The 15,519-nt window shown below is 40.7% G+C and overlaps 1 protein-coding gene across 1 annotated transcript in view; it reads right to left on the reverse strand.

Moving 5' to 3' along the window:
- The window catches only part of PDCD11 (programmed cell death 11), a 36,006-nt gene that overhangs the window by 5,689 nt on the left and 14,798 nt on the right, over positions 1 to 15,519 (reverse strand). The window contains exons 14-32 of the mRNA XM_066619243.1: positions 14,898 to 15,041; positions 14,185 to 14,379; positions 12,765 to 12,923; positions 11,810 to 12,029; positions 11,112 to 11,264; positions 10,528 to 10,643; positions 9,041 to 9,555; positions 7,985 to 8,047; positions 6,784 to 6,892; positions 6,340 to 6,429; positions 5,728 to 5,830; positions 4,537 to 4,714; positions 4,116 to 4,172; positions 3,412 to 3,534; positions 2,209 to 2,331; positions 1,772 to 1,925; positions 1,498 to 1,611; positions 1,248 to 1,382; positions 252 to 502 (exon numbers count right to left, since the gene is read on the reverse strand). Of these exons, the coding sequence (XP_066475340.1) occupies positions 252 to 502; positions 1,248 to 1,382; positions 1,498 to 1,611; positions 1,772 to 1,925; positions 2,209 to 2,331; positions 3,412 to 3,534; positions 4,116 to 4,172; positions 4,537 to 4,714; positions 5,728 to 5,830; positions 6,340 to 6,429; positions 6,784 to 6,892; positions 7,985 to 8,047; positions 9,041 to 9,555; positions 10,528 to 10,643; positions 11,112 to 11,264; positions 11,810 to 12,029; positions 12,765 to 12,923; positions 14,185 to 14,379; positions 14,898 to 15,041 (3,002 nt within the window). The remainder of the gene's footprint in view (positions 1 to 251; positions 503 to 1,247; positions 1,383 to 1,497; positions 1,612 to 1,771; positions 1,926 to 2,208; positions 2,332 to 3,411; positions 3,535 to 4,115; positions 4,173 to 4,536; positions 4,715 to 5,727; positions 5,831 to 6,339; positions 6,430 to 6,783; positions 6,893 to 7,984; positions 8,048 to 9,040; positions 9,556 to 10,527; positions 10,644 to 11,111; positions 11,265 to 11,809; positions 12,030 to 12,764; positions 12,924 to 14,184; positions 14,380 to 14,897; positions 15,042 to 15,519) is intronic.

A 15,519-nucleotide genomic window follows, 5' to 3' on the forward strand; every position in this document is an offset into this window, starting at 1 on the left:
GCAACTACCACCCATAAATTAGGAAAAAGAGTCACAATGTTCTTTCTCACTAATAAAAGAGAATCCCCAATCTCACCCATTCCCACTGTGCTGGGACAATGGCTCTGAAACAAATGGATGGGTGAGATAGGGAAGGGAGAATGGCATTACCCAACCCATTTAGCCTGGTAAGTGCCTCTCCTACAAGGTAAACTCTAGATGAAACTTGGCAGGAACTAAAAACGAACAACTACCAGGGAAAGGCAACTCACCTAAAAGAGATGGTTTTGAGTGCCCTTTCCGCCACAGCTCTGGCTTTCTCTATCTCTGTAGCTTGTAGATGAAAGGCCATGTACTGCAACCAGAGGATGGAACTGTCAGGATTGCCAAGCAGCAAGCGGTCAAAGTCATCGGCTCCTTGGGGCTGCCGGTTGGGATCCATCAGAGCAGCTTCTAGCTTGGAGAGTTCCTTCTCTGCCTTCTGCTTCTCCAGCTCTTTTTGCTTCTTTGTCTGCTTCTTTGTCTTAAAAAGAGAAGAAGAAAATGAGAACTTGAACAGTCTTAGTGCGATAGGGTATAAGATAAAGGAGGTGACATACCCAAACCACTCAAAGCTATTTTTCACTGTAGACATTCAAAGTCATGTGATCTCTCCAAAATGGTTAACAGAGTTGGCCCTAGTTTACTGCTCTGGACCATGTCACATAGGAGATAGATGACACCAAGCCCTGCTGCCACCCAAGAGCACCCTTACTTATCTATTTCTCTCAGCTCCGGATCACCCTCCTTGCCCTGTGCTGCTCAACCTTCTGGGTCAACCACTTGGCTAAACTATTGCTGTTACTCTCACCACTGCCACTGAAGTCATAACACAGCCACAAGTGTGTAAATGATGAACAGCAAAAAGGAGTTTAGGATTAAGGAGCATAACTTAAATTCTTTATTCATCACTTTTAGCTGCAGGTACAAACACGTTTTTGTCAATTTTCCTCTTCAGAGCAACAGCATTCAAGAAGCCAAAAAATTCTCAAATGCATGTCTCAACACACAGGTAAATGTTTGCATAACATAATTCATGGCATGACACAAAGCTAGAGAAAAGGAAACACAGATCCTGCTGTAGCTGGCTTTGTTTTTCCTGACTGTGTGACGATCTCTTAATTTTATAAGAAAGGCAATATTGATATTCTTTCTAGGCGAGCAAGGCAGGACGCTTGACAAAGCTAAAAGTTAATAAACAAAATGGCATATGAAATGAGATACTGCACCAATGATTGTGTATCTTCTTCTTCCTCACTGTCAGAGCTTTGTTCCTTCTCTTTCAATGCAGCTGCATCCAGCACATGTAAACCCTCTTCCCAGATAAAGTTGGTGGAAACCTTCAGTCTTGGAACCTCCTTTCCCTGTTGAAGCAAAACAAAGATACATATTTAAAACAAAGTTGGCAAGAACTCCACTCGAGATGCAAACATGGGTTTAGCCATGCCCAGATAGCCTCTCTCTTCTTCAGTCCTTCACCTTAGGTTTCTTCACACATTTCTCTTCCTCCTCCTCCTCCTCCCGACAATAGACCTCAACACCACTATCATCCTCTTCAGTGAAACGGCCTTTCTTCATTCTTTGCTTGACTTCCTGTCATTAAAATAAGAATTTGAAGTACAATCATAACCATATTAAAAAGAAAATGTTTAACAAACATACAGATAACAGTTAAAAAAAACATACACACAACTATGCACTATGATAACAATTTCCTGCCTAACAGGCCCAAAGTCCCTCCAAGGATAACTACCTCCTCACTTTCAGAGTGTCCCCTTTTTCGCTTTGTCTTGAAACTTGCACCCATTTTAGCACGCGGCAGACCCAGGGACTCTGGAAGAAGGCTCGGCTTCCCAGTGTCTTCAGGAAGGACTGAAAGCTCCACATGGTTCTCTTGTTTATCTATACTGTAGAATTATTGGAAAACAAGGAAAGAGAGAAAAAGTGGCAGGAGAGAGAACATTAGATCTACACAGTGCTTTACATTTCTCTTCTTGTTTAGCTTCACTACAACCCCAAGGTAAGAATCAACATTTTATAGATGAGAAGAAAAGAAGACCCAAACCTTTTGCACAAAGCCACCCAAGCCAGCTTGCAGCCGACATGTTTGAGCTTCGGTTCATCTTTCCTAACAGGACTGTCTCCCAGTCCCTCCCACCTCAAACTATCTGGTAAAAAAATCACACCTACCTGAGAACCTTGGCAGTGAGAAGTTGGCCTACATGTATGTATTTTGCATACAAGGACTGATCTGGTATGAAGAGTGAACTGATATATTGCAATGGGATTCGACCCACAATAGTGCCAGACAATCTGTCAAGAAAAGACGACTTCTTGTTTTTAACACAGTAAAAACAACACATCTCACTACAGTGTTTACCAGCCCTAGACTGAAACCAGCACTTTGGATTAACATAAAACCACAAGCAGGACATATAATGGAACAACAGGTACTTTGAGGTCTAATTTTTAGGTGCATTTACAAAAGTAGTGAAGGCAGAGTTCAGAAAGCAGAAAGTAGGTGCTCTAAGGTTCATTTGTAGCACTGGGAAAGGCTTAATTATAGTCCATTTAAGCTTGGAATTGTTCAGCACCTGCTTTGCATAAAGAATGTCCCAGGTTGAATTCTGGGCATCTATAGATAAAGCTGGGAAAAAGACCCATCTGAAAGCTTCTGCCAGTCAATGTAGATAAGATGGACCAATCGTCTGACTCAGTAAGTGTGGCTTTCTATGCTACTTCCATCAGATCTCATAATAAAGGTTGCTGCCATCTAGCGGTAAAAGGTTTCAGTGATGGATCACATGTGTTCAGGCATAAAATTACAGAACATAACAGGACATCAACTGTTCCTCTTCACCCCAAGCACAGCTTCATTTCTAGCAGCTGTTTGCTGCTGTTTCTTCTGCATCTTTTTTCTACAGTTGTGAGCCCTTTTGCTACGTGAACCAATAAGTGAACTTTTTCATTAAAAAGCAGTGTATAAAAATTCTTAATGATTATATATGTAGATTACAGATAAAATCAAGATGTCCCATGAAAGCACAGAACATCTTTATTCTTTAGAACTTGAAAATACTTGACCATATCAAAATCCTGCCTCCTAGTGGGTGAAGAGGAGTCCAGCCATTGCACCACAGGCTGGTGGCATGCAGGCAGATCGGCTCCATTTTTTTCAAAACCTGTTGGGTTTTTCCCCTCTTACGAGTGGTAGTGTAGGCAAACCTTTGCCATTTGCTGGTTAAAATGTCATAGGACTACCAGTGGGTCAGATGGAATCAAAACAATTCACAGTTTAATCTGTGAAGTACACATTACACTTCACTGGACTCCAGCCATTATTTATAATTTAAAACAAGACACTTGTTCTAACAGTCAACACACAAAACTCACCCAAAGAAGACACCTGATGGCGTGACAGATTTGACATAGCCTCTGACAAGCTGACCTTCCTGAACATTATCGAGGCATGCAATTTCTGGGTCTTCCACTTTATTGTGGCTCTTGGGATTTATCCTACAATAATAATAGGGGAGTAAAATGCCCTCCTGTAGCCAGACAAAGAACATCCAAACTTTGGGAGAACATTGAGACATAAATCTGAGCAAGGTAGCAAAAAGAACAGGTGGCAGCAGCTATGCCGTAACTAGCAAAATCTACCTTCTACTGTTGAATTCCTTGCAGCCTATAAAATGTTGACTATCTCCATTTCCATTTTAAAATCATAATTTAAAAAAGAAGAGCAAAACCTTGGAATTGCAGTGGAGAAGTGTTTAAAGACATGGAAGCCATGAATGAAGTGGGATCTCTTTACTTTGTGACTTAAAAATTGGAATAGAGAATGTCTCCCAAATCAGGAGACCCTAAACTGTTCAACTTGGGGGGAAAAAAACATGCAACTTTTAAAAACTGCAATGCAATTACATTTTGCAGTTGCATTTTCAGCTCAAATGTTACATTCCCTCACCCCACATCCCAAATACTAGAGATTGAATATCTGTGCCACTGTTAAATATTTGTGCAACAGACTGCCAAGTTAAAATTTTCATGAACTTCCTTCTATTATCCTACATTTAGCGTGCAATTGGATTCTGTACCTGGATTGCCGAAGGGACACTTCTACTGTATTGTCTTCAATGGAAAGAACATAGCATCTATATGTATAAAAAGAAGAATATGGAATGTTTGTACAAAACAAGAAGACCACATCTCTATATAAAAGAAGGACATAATGTATGTTATTGTTGTTTCTGGACATGGACTTTGTGGGGCATAAAAAGATCTATTCTGCAATATTTTCAAACAAATACAAGAGAACTGATGTGAAAATAGCTTAAGTACAAAAAAGATTTGCAGATAGTAAAGATCTATCTTCAGATTCTGAAAAGAGAGAGGTCGCACTGAAACATTCTGCAAACTGCAATGCAGTGCAACATTCTCCAATAAGTCCAGGATAGTCTGAAGAAGAGGTTAAAGAGAATTTTCTTATCTACAGACTATTTCTGCAAAGATTCTTACTTGACCATTTTTCCAATGCTGAAGCTTTCCAGTGGCTGCTCAACATACAAATCACTCAGGTGGAAAAGGCTGACTTTGCCAGTTTTTCCAAAGGGAAGTGTGATGCTCAGACCGACATGAGGGATCACCTTTTTCACACAGCCTAGTGTGATGGTTCCTTTCTCCAGAGAGTTAACTCCTGTTCAGAGGTGAGAAGATTCAAACAGAATGAGTCAGACATTGCACACCAAGCTCTTTTATGACCTGCTTACACCATCAGGATGCTTGAGATTGTTCAACAAAAAGCAGCATGAACCCCTCGCCTGGTCGCCCTTGGTGATTTGGACCTGCTGTCCAGGCAAGTGACACGTGGGCATTTTTTTGTTTTTTAAATGTTTATTTGCTATGGCTCAACTAGCAGTAATGGGTTTAGCAATGCTTCCAGCACTTACTACTTTCCCAGTGGCTGGCTCCTGCTGACTGCCTTTCCCCCCCCTTTGGAATGGATGAGAAAACGATTCTCTAAGAGGCATTCTAAAAAAAATGTGTTGGGAACATTATAACCAGTGCTTCTTAAGTCCTGCTGAAGCTGCCACAGCAATAAAAAAGAAACTAGCAGGTGGTAACATTTATTGCCTTAGTAACAAGACTATGTTGACTCTATCCTGACCCCAAAAACATCTTAGTTATTCCCATAGAGGTTTCTCTCTCCAGTGCCAATTGCAACATTGTGCGATCTTCCTAGCACAATGGAAAGGGCTGTACCAGATTTCCAACAGCAGGAAGCAAACAGTGGATCCATTCACAGTCTCCTTGCCTGGCATACAGCCACTAGTAGATGCACTGGTTATCACTTTCCCCAAGGACCATGAAGCCAACACCACTATTAGAAAACAGCCACAAGATCTCTTTCTAGCCATTAACTTCCTTTAGCCTCAGACATTACCCTCTCGCCTTAAAATCAAGCCCCTATTCAAGAAAACATGCCCCAAAGATAGAAATGGTTTTTTCCTCTATTCACTTTTACTGAGAGATACCCTGTTAAAGAGCTCGGCAGTGCTCAGCGTACGGGAGTTTCCACCTATTGCAGGCTTCTCCATTTGTTAACATGACACAATCAACTAGACCCATACATGATGCTGTGACTGATAGTACAATGAATGCTGAGGGGCTCCATGTGCTTAATGCAGTGGATTTTTCTCTTAATCATACCTGTCAGTGACAGACAGAGCTTAGTCTCAGTGATGTCAGAATCAGTCACAGTTGCAGCCAAAGCCTGTCCATTTTTGAAGTTTTTTTCCACATATTTCAAGATCTGATGGGAGATAAAGATCATCAGTAGAGGTTCCCTTCACAGTTCATTATGCATGTGAATTAGATGAATTGCCGCATAAGTGGTACATTTTGAGAACAACGTCTCTCCTCAGGTCTACCCAAGTGTATAAGCTCTTCATGAAAAAGTTCCGAGTGCATTAGGATTCAGCCTAACCTTCAAGTCACGTTGTCTATTTGCAACGACTCTTGTAACAAGATTTTACACACTTGCACTAAGCGTTTCAGAGGGAAAGAAATCAGGTAGATATATGAAGCTTCTGTGTGGTCAATTCTGACTGCAACAACTCCTTACCAGGCAGGCTACTGGCTCTGTCCATATGCCTTTATATATCTTCAGGATTCTTATAAAAAGTGGACATAACCAGGACAATACTTTCCAAACATTATAGTAATGTCTTTCTCTATAGTGTCAAAGTTTAATGTTTTTGAGTGTAGCCTCCTGCCTCCTGTAAGAGCCCTGTGCCCCTTCATTTCTCAACAATTACTTACCTTGGGGTTAAGGGAAAGTAGCAGCTGTGGAACTCTTCCTTTAATATTAGGGGAGATCTCCACCTCCAACCATTTTTTAATGGCATTGTACTAGGAATAAAAATCAGGATAGAACTTCAGTATTCAACTGGATAGGGGAGAATGTACACACATGATCATGTTAGCCTATATAACAGGCCCAATAAATCCACACAGGTATGGCAGTGTCAACCTCACCACCCTTCTGCAAATTCAAAACCTAGAAAGTATGGAAAGTGGTACAGCAAAACAACAACTTTTAAACCTTGTAGAACAAGTGCCATTTCCCAGCTTCTAGTCATGTACCTTTCCATTGTATTCAAAAATATTTCATTCTCTGAATCCAAGATGACAATTGACCCAAAGTAGTAGTACTATTCTTTTAAAAAAAAAGTTACTGCATGAGTAAGAAATTCCAAGCCTTACCTTCTTAACAAAGCATGTCACCTTCTGCCCAGGTTTGAATGGTTTCAATGCCTTTTCCAGACTGTCATCCTCACGACTTAGGTCTGTGTTGCTTTTCCCATTTAGCTCACTGACCAAAGGAAAAGATGAAGCCGTTATCTCTCTAGATTTTTTAGAGTCCTGTTACAAATTAGAAGCCTTTGATTTTTCAGTGGAGGTCACTACAATTATTCCCACCTCCTGCTCAAAATGTTATTTCTCCACTCATGTAAAGTACAGAGTTCCTTGCAACATCGAACACAAGGGCCACAATGCACAAACCAGAAAGGCACAGTAAGTGTGTAACTTATTAAGAATTAGAAGTGCTGGATATTCATATACATTTGCACAGTTTAAAATAGTGGCATGTGACAGCAACCTGTGAATGCTATAATTCTGCAATAACTAGGCATGTTTTAGAAATGATGAATTGTGACAGAATCATCAGGCATGTTTTGGACATTCTCTATAGCTACATATATGGAAGGACCTCCAGCAGCTCAAGATTTACTTCCCTGCCCTCTCCCAATAACCAGTATTTCCTGGCCTTAATGCTTTTGCCTTCTCCCTTCATGGAATATTACTCAGTAGCACCTATCATGTTCTATATTCTATAACAGCCATTTAACATTTGAAGCTAGAATGATTACAGTTTGGCAAATTAATCTGGGGCTAATGTATATTTATCCGATACAATTTTCTCAAATAAGGGCCCAATCCTATCCAACTTTCCAGCTCCGGTGTAGCCACAATGCAGTCCCATGGTGAGGGAACAAATGTTCCCATACCTTGAGAAGGCCCCTGGGACTGCCCCTCCACCACAGGATGCAGTGCACACCCCATTGGCGCAACTACACCAGCACTGGAAGATTGGATAGGATTGGGCCCCAAGTTGATTCTCCTAGGTACAGAATTCTTAGGTTATATTCAAAACTTCACCATTTACTCAAACTATCTCGCGCTGCAGAGAAGACGTTATTTTTTTCCAATTCCTCCTTAGGTCTCCAGAACCCTTTAAAATCTGTTCCCAATGTTCCCTCCAATTCTCAGGAGCAAATATTTAGAAGGGGGGGTGCAGGAGGCTGGAGAGGGAAGGGGAAAATTTGCAAACCTCCCCCCTTACATATAAGTGCTAGATTGTGCACACAAAGAATGGAAAATGGGTGCAAGCCTTTCTCCTTACCTTGGTCGGACACTGAGTTCAGGACATGTATGGGTGAAGTGGGGGTGGGTGATGGGCAAACACCTGGAAAAATAAAAGTTAGCATATCATCCTTCCTCTGCCAATGTGGTATAAAGATATATTGTACTCTTTGCAGGATGCAAATCCACACACAAACACAAACACACTCAACAGCTTTTGTTTTCAATTATTTTTATCAAGGACAACATGGCACATGCTGACACATACCCTTAGAATTGGCACATACCCTTAGAACTATTCATTCAGCCTCTTGAAAGAGAAGCCACCAGAGAATTTTACTCTGACTAATGTGAGACAAGTTTCCCTATCCCAAACCAGGTGTAACATGATACTGTTCTATGCAGCAAACCCTGGAAGTCCCAGATATTGGGAACTACCCTTTCAGGAGATAAAGGAAAATTATTATTAAAACTCATTTCTCAAGTAACCAAATGCTCATAGTTCTAAGTTCTCTCAAATGCGATAACAACCTGACATTTTGAGAAGGTCTACATTATAAATGCAAGATCCTATCTTGCCTCATCTCAAGAGGAGGAGCCAAAGAGTGGCACCTAAGCCTCATTCACGCCATTACACGCACCATGAAATGTTGACAGTACAGATATCTTTCTTCCTCTAAGTCACTCACTTCTTTTTGACTGAGAAGATATACTTGCAAGCCTTAAAGTGATATTTATCAATGTCTCAGGTTCCAGAAAGCACATTTAAAACAGACAAAACCAACCAGGCTATATGTTCCATTCACATAAATTATATGCAAATGCCAGATCCCAAATGAACTGTGGTCCTTCAGCTTCTTATATGTTTCAAGTTTATTCTGCTCTTGTATGGAAATTATTAGGTAAGAACAGAGAGGAGACTATGCTTCCACTGGTGATCTGAACTATGACTGAAAATTACAGTCATAGATGTATGCAAATACTTCTGGGCACAGATGTAGAAAATGATATGCTAATAAACACTGAATGACAGTAATGGAAAGAAATACAGATAGAAGGGAAATATATATACCTAAACTAGGAAAGTTTTCCTCACCTGCGAGTTTTGATGTCTCTGCCCCCAATGACCCGAGCAGTCACCTTCTGTCCAACTTTTAGCTTTGATGTTGGAAAGGTGCCTATGGGAACATCATCGAGGATCTGGGATGCATGAATGGCACCTGTTAGATCATTATCAATTGTCACTAGGACATGCGTAGGTTTGACAGACTTCACAGTTCCATGGACCTCATCGCCTAAGCACAGCGAGTGTTTCACCATGAACGATGCCTCCTTTCGGGTCTCAGACTCACATCGTGACCTGATTACAGCCTTTCTCTTTGTTGTATTTTGCACAGCAAGTAAGATGCCATGGTCACCTGCCTGGGTAGTTTTCAGAACCACTGTGACCGTATGTCCCACCTTCAGTTTTTCAGAATCAAACCGGAATGTGTCATTGAAATGGGAGGCCACAGGGATGGCAATCAGCTGACCTGTTCCTACCAATGAAACGACTGCATGTTCTGTAGCTACATGCTGCACAATGGCTGGGAACTGAGAGTTCTTGGTTAACTGGAAAACAGAAAAATAGTGACTTTTAGATAATTATCTATATATGGTGCTGAAAGTATTGCATTGCTAGCAAGCAGAACTCCTACAACTAAAACACTCCAGACAGATGTTTCAGCCTCATTGGAAAACCTTCAATAATGAACCTACCACAACTTTCTTAGATTTGAGAAGATTTTTCCCAGGATTCAACATTTTTAATTTGTATGCCTCACCTTGCGTAAGGTTATGAAGGAGTTAAAAAAAAGCCTCCCAAGATTTCCATCAAATATTTAGGGTTCCCATGTAGGCAAATCTTGGGATTTTCTCAGATCTTTAATTTGTTCTGTCAGCTGACCATTTCTCTTAATAGCCAAACAAAATTTAAGATGCTGCAGCTTAAATAAATCTATTATCTTTTTACCTTCCCTAAAGGACACAGGAAGAGAACAACTGTTATCACGCCACTTTATGGCCCCAGGATGCAACTCTTAATATTCCCTAGGGCAGTGGTTCTCAAACTGTGGGTTGGGACCCACTAGGTGGGTCCCCATTCATTTCAATATTTTATTAGACTTGATACTACCATGGTATGTGACTGCATTTGTGGAAATGTTACAGATGTGTACTTTTAACAAGTTACTATGCATATTATTTTAACAATGATAGTCAATGGGACTTACTCCTGGGTAAGTGTGGGTAGGATTGCAGCCTAGGATTCCTAAAAAATTTTCTGCTTGATGATGCCACATCCGGTCATGACATCACTTCCAGTGGGTTGTGACAGATTCTCATTCTAAAAAGTGGGTCCCAGTGCTAAATGTGTGAGAACCACTGCCCTAGGGATATCATGTTCCTATGTATTTCAATGCATTGTTTTACAATCCCCAGTTCTGCAAAAAGCTATGCATTTCTCTGTGCTCCATCTTTCTTTCCTTAATCAGGTAAACATATTTATTTTGCTGCCTCCAATAAAACAAATCAGGATCATCGTACCTTCTTGGGCTTGGGGGACAGCAGTTCATCTCGAAGAGATACATAGACCTGTGATTTCAGGGAATCCATGTGGAGAACCACAGCTCTTGCTTTTTCACCCACAACAATATTTTTGCCTTGAAACACAAATGTACAGTGAAAGATAATCACCCGTTTGCTTTGGTACCTTGAACAATACAAAGTAGTTAAGAATATTTTCCCACCAAGGTAACTTATTTAGGGTACAATCCAAACCAACTTTCCAGCACTGGCATAGCTGTGCCAGTGGGGCAGGTGCTGCATCCCGCAGTTGGGGGGCAGTCATGGAGGCTTCCTCATGGTAGAGCAACATTTGTTCCCTTACCTCGGAGTTGCATTGCCCTTATGTCAGTGCTGGAAAGTTGGCTAGGATTGCGGCATTAAGCAGTGTGAGTAGTAAAGTTATGAAAAAGCAGGGTTTACCCAGATCCCCCAACACTTCTCTGCATTGTCTATTGAGAAAGATGCAGCACTTTGTACCCAATGAACCATTTTATTCTTGACATACAAATACAGGAGATCAGAGTAACAGGAACAAGAAAAAAAATGACAACATGACATCCTACCTCCAAGATGAGTGTGACTGGCCATTACAGTCAACCCAGAAACACAGGTGCCACTGAACAAGGCTGAACCATCTGCCTCGACTTCATGAACCACAAGTTCCAGCTTTTGCCCAAGTTTTAGTTCACAGAGTTTCTCAGTCACAGTAGAATCATCTGAAGATGTGGAGAAACAAAGTTAAATCTAATTTGCATAATGTCTTCTCCATTAAGATTCTGAGTAAGTTGCATCTTCATCTTTAAAGAAGGATTAAACCTCCTTAGCATTCGTGGGCTCTCTCACTTTGAAACAGCCAACTGAAGCACCTTCACTTAAAAAGACACAGCAAGATGAGAAGTGGGAAGCAATGAAATCTTTTAGTTTTGGTTGCCTCAACTCACAACAAAATCAGCCACACTAACTTACAAACAAGCTGCTAGTCAAAGAAAAGTCTTTCAGTTTAGTTAAACAAATCCATCCAGCGTTTGAATATAGCAGAAAGTCAACTTGAATGACTAGGTGTTTTAATCAAGACAGAATCCCAGGGATCTGTTTTCTTTAAAATATTTAAAAAAAGTTTCTGGGCCTTCTGACTTAAGAGAAAATAAATCTTCTGACTTAGGCGCTCAAAGCTTGTGCCCTGAGACAACATTTCACAAATGCATAAATTCACATGGCCAGTCTGAGGTTTTGAGAAGTTCTTGCTCTTATCATCTTTTACCTCTTTTGCACATGATGTTCTTAATCTCCTGAAGTTCCTGAAAGTACTGATGGAGCAAAGAGAAGCTCTCGGAAACAGGATCTCCAGAAGCGCAGTCAGATAGCTTCAAGGAGAGAAGGATACGCTGCTTCTCCTCATCAATGCTGGTCACCTTGGCAACCACCGTCTGGCCTATCATAAAGTGGTCCTTGGTGTCTGTCACAAACTTGTCACTCATTGCCTATAGTGATTAGACACAGAGTTACTCAATATTATTCTTCATAGTGAATCCTCAACCTCGAACTGTGCAGGAGGAAAGCAATGCATTCCAAACAAATGTTTACAGCAAACATCAGAATGAAGCAGGAAGAGGTGACAAGTTCTCCCTTGGTTAATTTCTTATCTCCAAAAGGTTGCAACTTTTTTGAAGAGAAATATTGATACTTTTGCTCTGACTCACACAGCCCTAACAACCACCACAAACATTTGAATAGCACTTTGAAAGAGTGCAAAATATTTAACATATAATATCTTGATGTTGGCTTTACAACAACTCCGCAAGACAAGTCTTATTATCCCTGTATCACAGCTGGGGAGCTGAAGCTAAGAAAGAGTGGTTTGCCTCATGAGAGCTCATGGTATAGGTGAGAACTGAGGACATCTTTACTTTGCAGCTCAATCACCTCAGCCATTGCACTACACTGGCTGACCCCAGTTTGACTGCCACATTTTAAGGGGTTTATTACAGAATTCAAAAAAACGACTATAACTTCACAAAGTACACTTGTGGGCAAGAATGTCAAATTTTGTGTTGTCCAGCACCCCCAAATGTCATCATAAAGCTTGTCCCAACAAGAGCGTTTAGCTCTGAAGAATGGGGCAGTGCCAGAATGAGGAAGAGTTTTTACTTAAATGCCTCTCTTTCAATATCTGTGAATAAACCAGTTTTTAGTAGGGACAGCATAACCAGCCTTACCGACTTGGGAGCCAACCCTGTCAAGCCACAAGGAAACTCCACAAATACTCCATAGGTCATGACGTTTCTCACAAAACCAGTCAGCAGCAGCCCAGGCTCCATGCACTTCATTTGTTCCTCCTGAGTTGCTGAAATCACTGCTGGCTTCCTGGTCAGGATCTAAATAAAGCGTCAAGGAAGAGAACAGGGAAGAGGGCAGATCTGGAAGTCTCTTGTACTTGGTAGCCACAAGCTGGCCACCAAGCCCTATCAAAGCAGGCAGGTTAGATGTTAGCACACAAAAGCACCTTCACTATACAATCTTCTTCCCCCACTCTCCATACCTTCTCTAAATGGATTTTCAGGTGTCTGTATTGTGCATATTAAGACTGCGCTTCGTTATTCAGAGATATTAACTACAAGGTCCAAAACAAAAACTTAGGCAAAGCAATAGTGCCTTCTACTTGCAAATATGAGAAATAACAGCACGAGGCATCTGAATGCTCTTTCAGTTTGAATGAAACTACTTAAGCAGCTGAGTGATGCAGTGAGCTGCAGTGATTCCTCTAATTTTGCCCCCAAGTGTGCAGACTTAGCAGCACACTTAGAACATACTATACTAGCAGCACTCCAGAACACACTACCTCTTGGCACTCCAGCTTTTTTTCCTTTGCTCTCCCAAGAGAAGCCGACTGAGTACTGTGAGAGAGAGGCACCACCACCTATAGGACTCAGCCTATCCAAGCCTGAGTGCGCAGCAACATTTTTTCAGCTGTGCAGGGATTCCGATATTGCTGCAGGTAGCAAAGGTTACAGGGAATGAGGAATTCACATTCTCCATCAGTCATCAGCATTCAGCAGTATCCCTCACTACAATCACCTGCTTTCCTACCCTCTCCATCTAACATCATTGCTTTATTTATACTGTATAACGTTTTTATTTATTATTTATTCTACTTTATCATGCCACACATTTTCCTTATACGAGTAGGCATTTTGGGTGATTTCTGAATGAACTTGGAATGGCTTTGCAACAAGTTAGAATTTTGCCCATTTAAATTAATAAAGTAAAGTAATGTAATGTAATAATTATCCGGATTTCCACTATAAGGGCTGTTTTCAGGGTCAGATAAAGAGAGAAGCAGCTATTGTTAGCTTTTAACTTAGGTCCTGCATACACACACTGTAAGCAACAAAGTTCCCAGGGTCTTAAAAAGACAAAAGACAGCTACTTTTAAAAAATAAATTAAGACAGCAAGTAAATTAATACCATCATCACCACCCCCCAAAAAACTGAACTATGGCCATACAGCGTAGATACTAAAGGCTATCAAAACATTGTCTGTCAAAGCGAGCTACAGCAAGCAAACACTGCTGCACAAGCTAAAAATAAAGAGACAAGGGGCTTAACCAAAAGCCAAGAAGGAATTCCAAAAGATACAATGTTGCTTCCCTTGTCACTGAGGCACATCACCTTGTGAAGAACATCATTTTCTTTGAGCCAGTGCCACCACAATTTGCAGTGCGAAACATAATCGGAGAGATGCATCATGGGAAGGTAGGCAGCAATATTGTCTGGTAGGATTGCAACCTCTAGGCCATCTTCCTTCTTCTTCAGAATTTTCACATCAACAACCTGAACACAAGCCAAAGAACAGGAGACATTTTAAACACATTCAGAAAACCACCCCCCACAATGCAAAATTACCAGGATCACAGTGAAGACACTTAAATCAGAGAAGTGGCTTAAAAGAAAAAATGCAATAATCTCAACAACAGAAACTAAAGTCCAAGATAAATTATTTAGAGAGAGAAATATATATAGCCCCAAAGATTATATAAACCAAATAGAACTGTTCCATATTTGGATATAGTACTATTTTTGAGGATTCAGTAACATCTTTTCTTCTTAAAGTATCTGAATCGATGTCTGATATATTAAACATGCATCAAGGTGAGCTGTATCCAATGTCACATCACATATTTAAAAAAAATGGGGTATGCATGCAGAATTAGGCCAGCACTGCAATTATTAGGAAGGACGCACTAAGCTGTTTTTCTGTTCCCTTTTGATAAAGGACATTAAAAGCCCCTAGCACCATCAGTGGGATGTCAACATTCCCAAGAAAGGAAAATCTTTCAGAGTAAAGTTACCTGTCCGGTTTTATATGTCACTTCTCGTTTCTTTGAAATCTCTTTTCCTGTACTATTCTCAGCAAAAACATTATCTGTCAGCTTGAATGACAGCAGCAATCTCTCCTGCTGAGGTTCACATTTTAAGACAATCACTTTGACCACCTGATTGGCAAAAGAGAAGAATAGAAATAGTCTTATAACATTGCATACCTTGACACTCGCAGTCAGGTCCTTCTGCACGTGCTAAATATACTGAAGACATAAAAAGTTGCTATGATTTCCTTAGCATTGGCCTATTTTGCCTCTCACCTTGCCCTCTTGGTATCCCATCTGTCCCTAAATCCTCCTTCACACAAGCTGTTGGCCAAGGGCTGTCTCCGCCTCTTGCTGTTTCATGTCTGTGAAGCAGCAGCGGGAGCAAAGGAAAGGCTGGGCTTGATTTGCACAAGGTCTTTTATAGACATTGAGCTATTGTGAGACCTTCATTCATAAAAGTTCCATCTCTAATATATTCATTTTATGTAAATTTATTTAAACTTTAATTGGAAATTAATTCTTTTTTTCCTGGCTCCCAACACAGTGTCAGAGAGATGATATGGCCCTCTTGCCAAAAAGTTTGGACACCCCTGGATTAAGGTCT

Source organism: Tiliqua scincoides, chromosome 3 (genome assembly GCF_035046505.1).
Source record: "Tiliqua scincoides isolate rTilSci1 chromosome 3, rTilSci1.hap2, whole genome shotgun sequence".
In the NCBI taxonomy this organism is placed as follows: Eukaryota; Metazoa; Chordata; class Lepidosauria; order Squamata; family Scincidae; genus Tiliqua; species Tiliqua scincoides.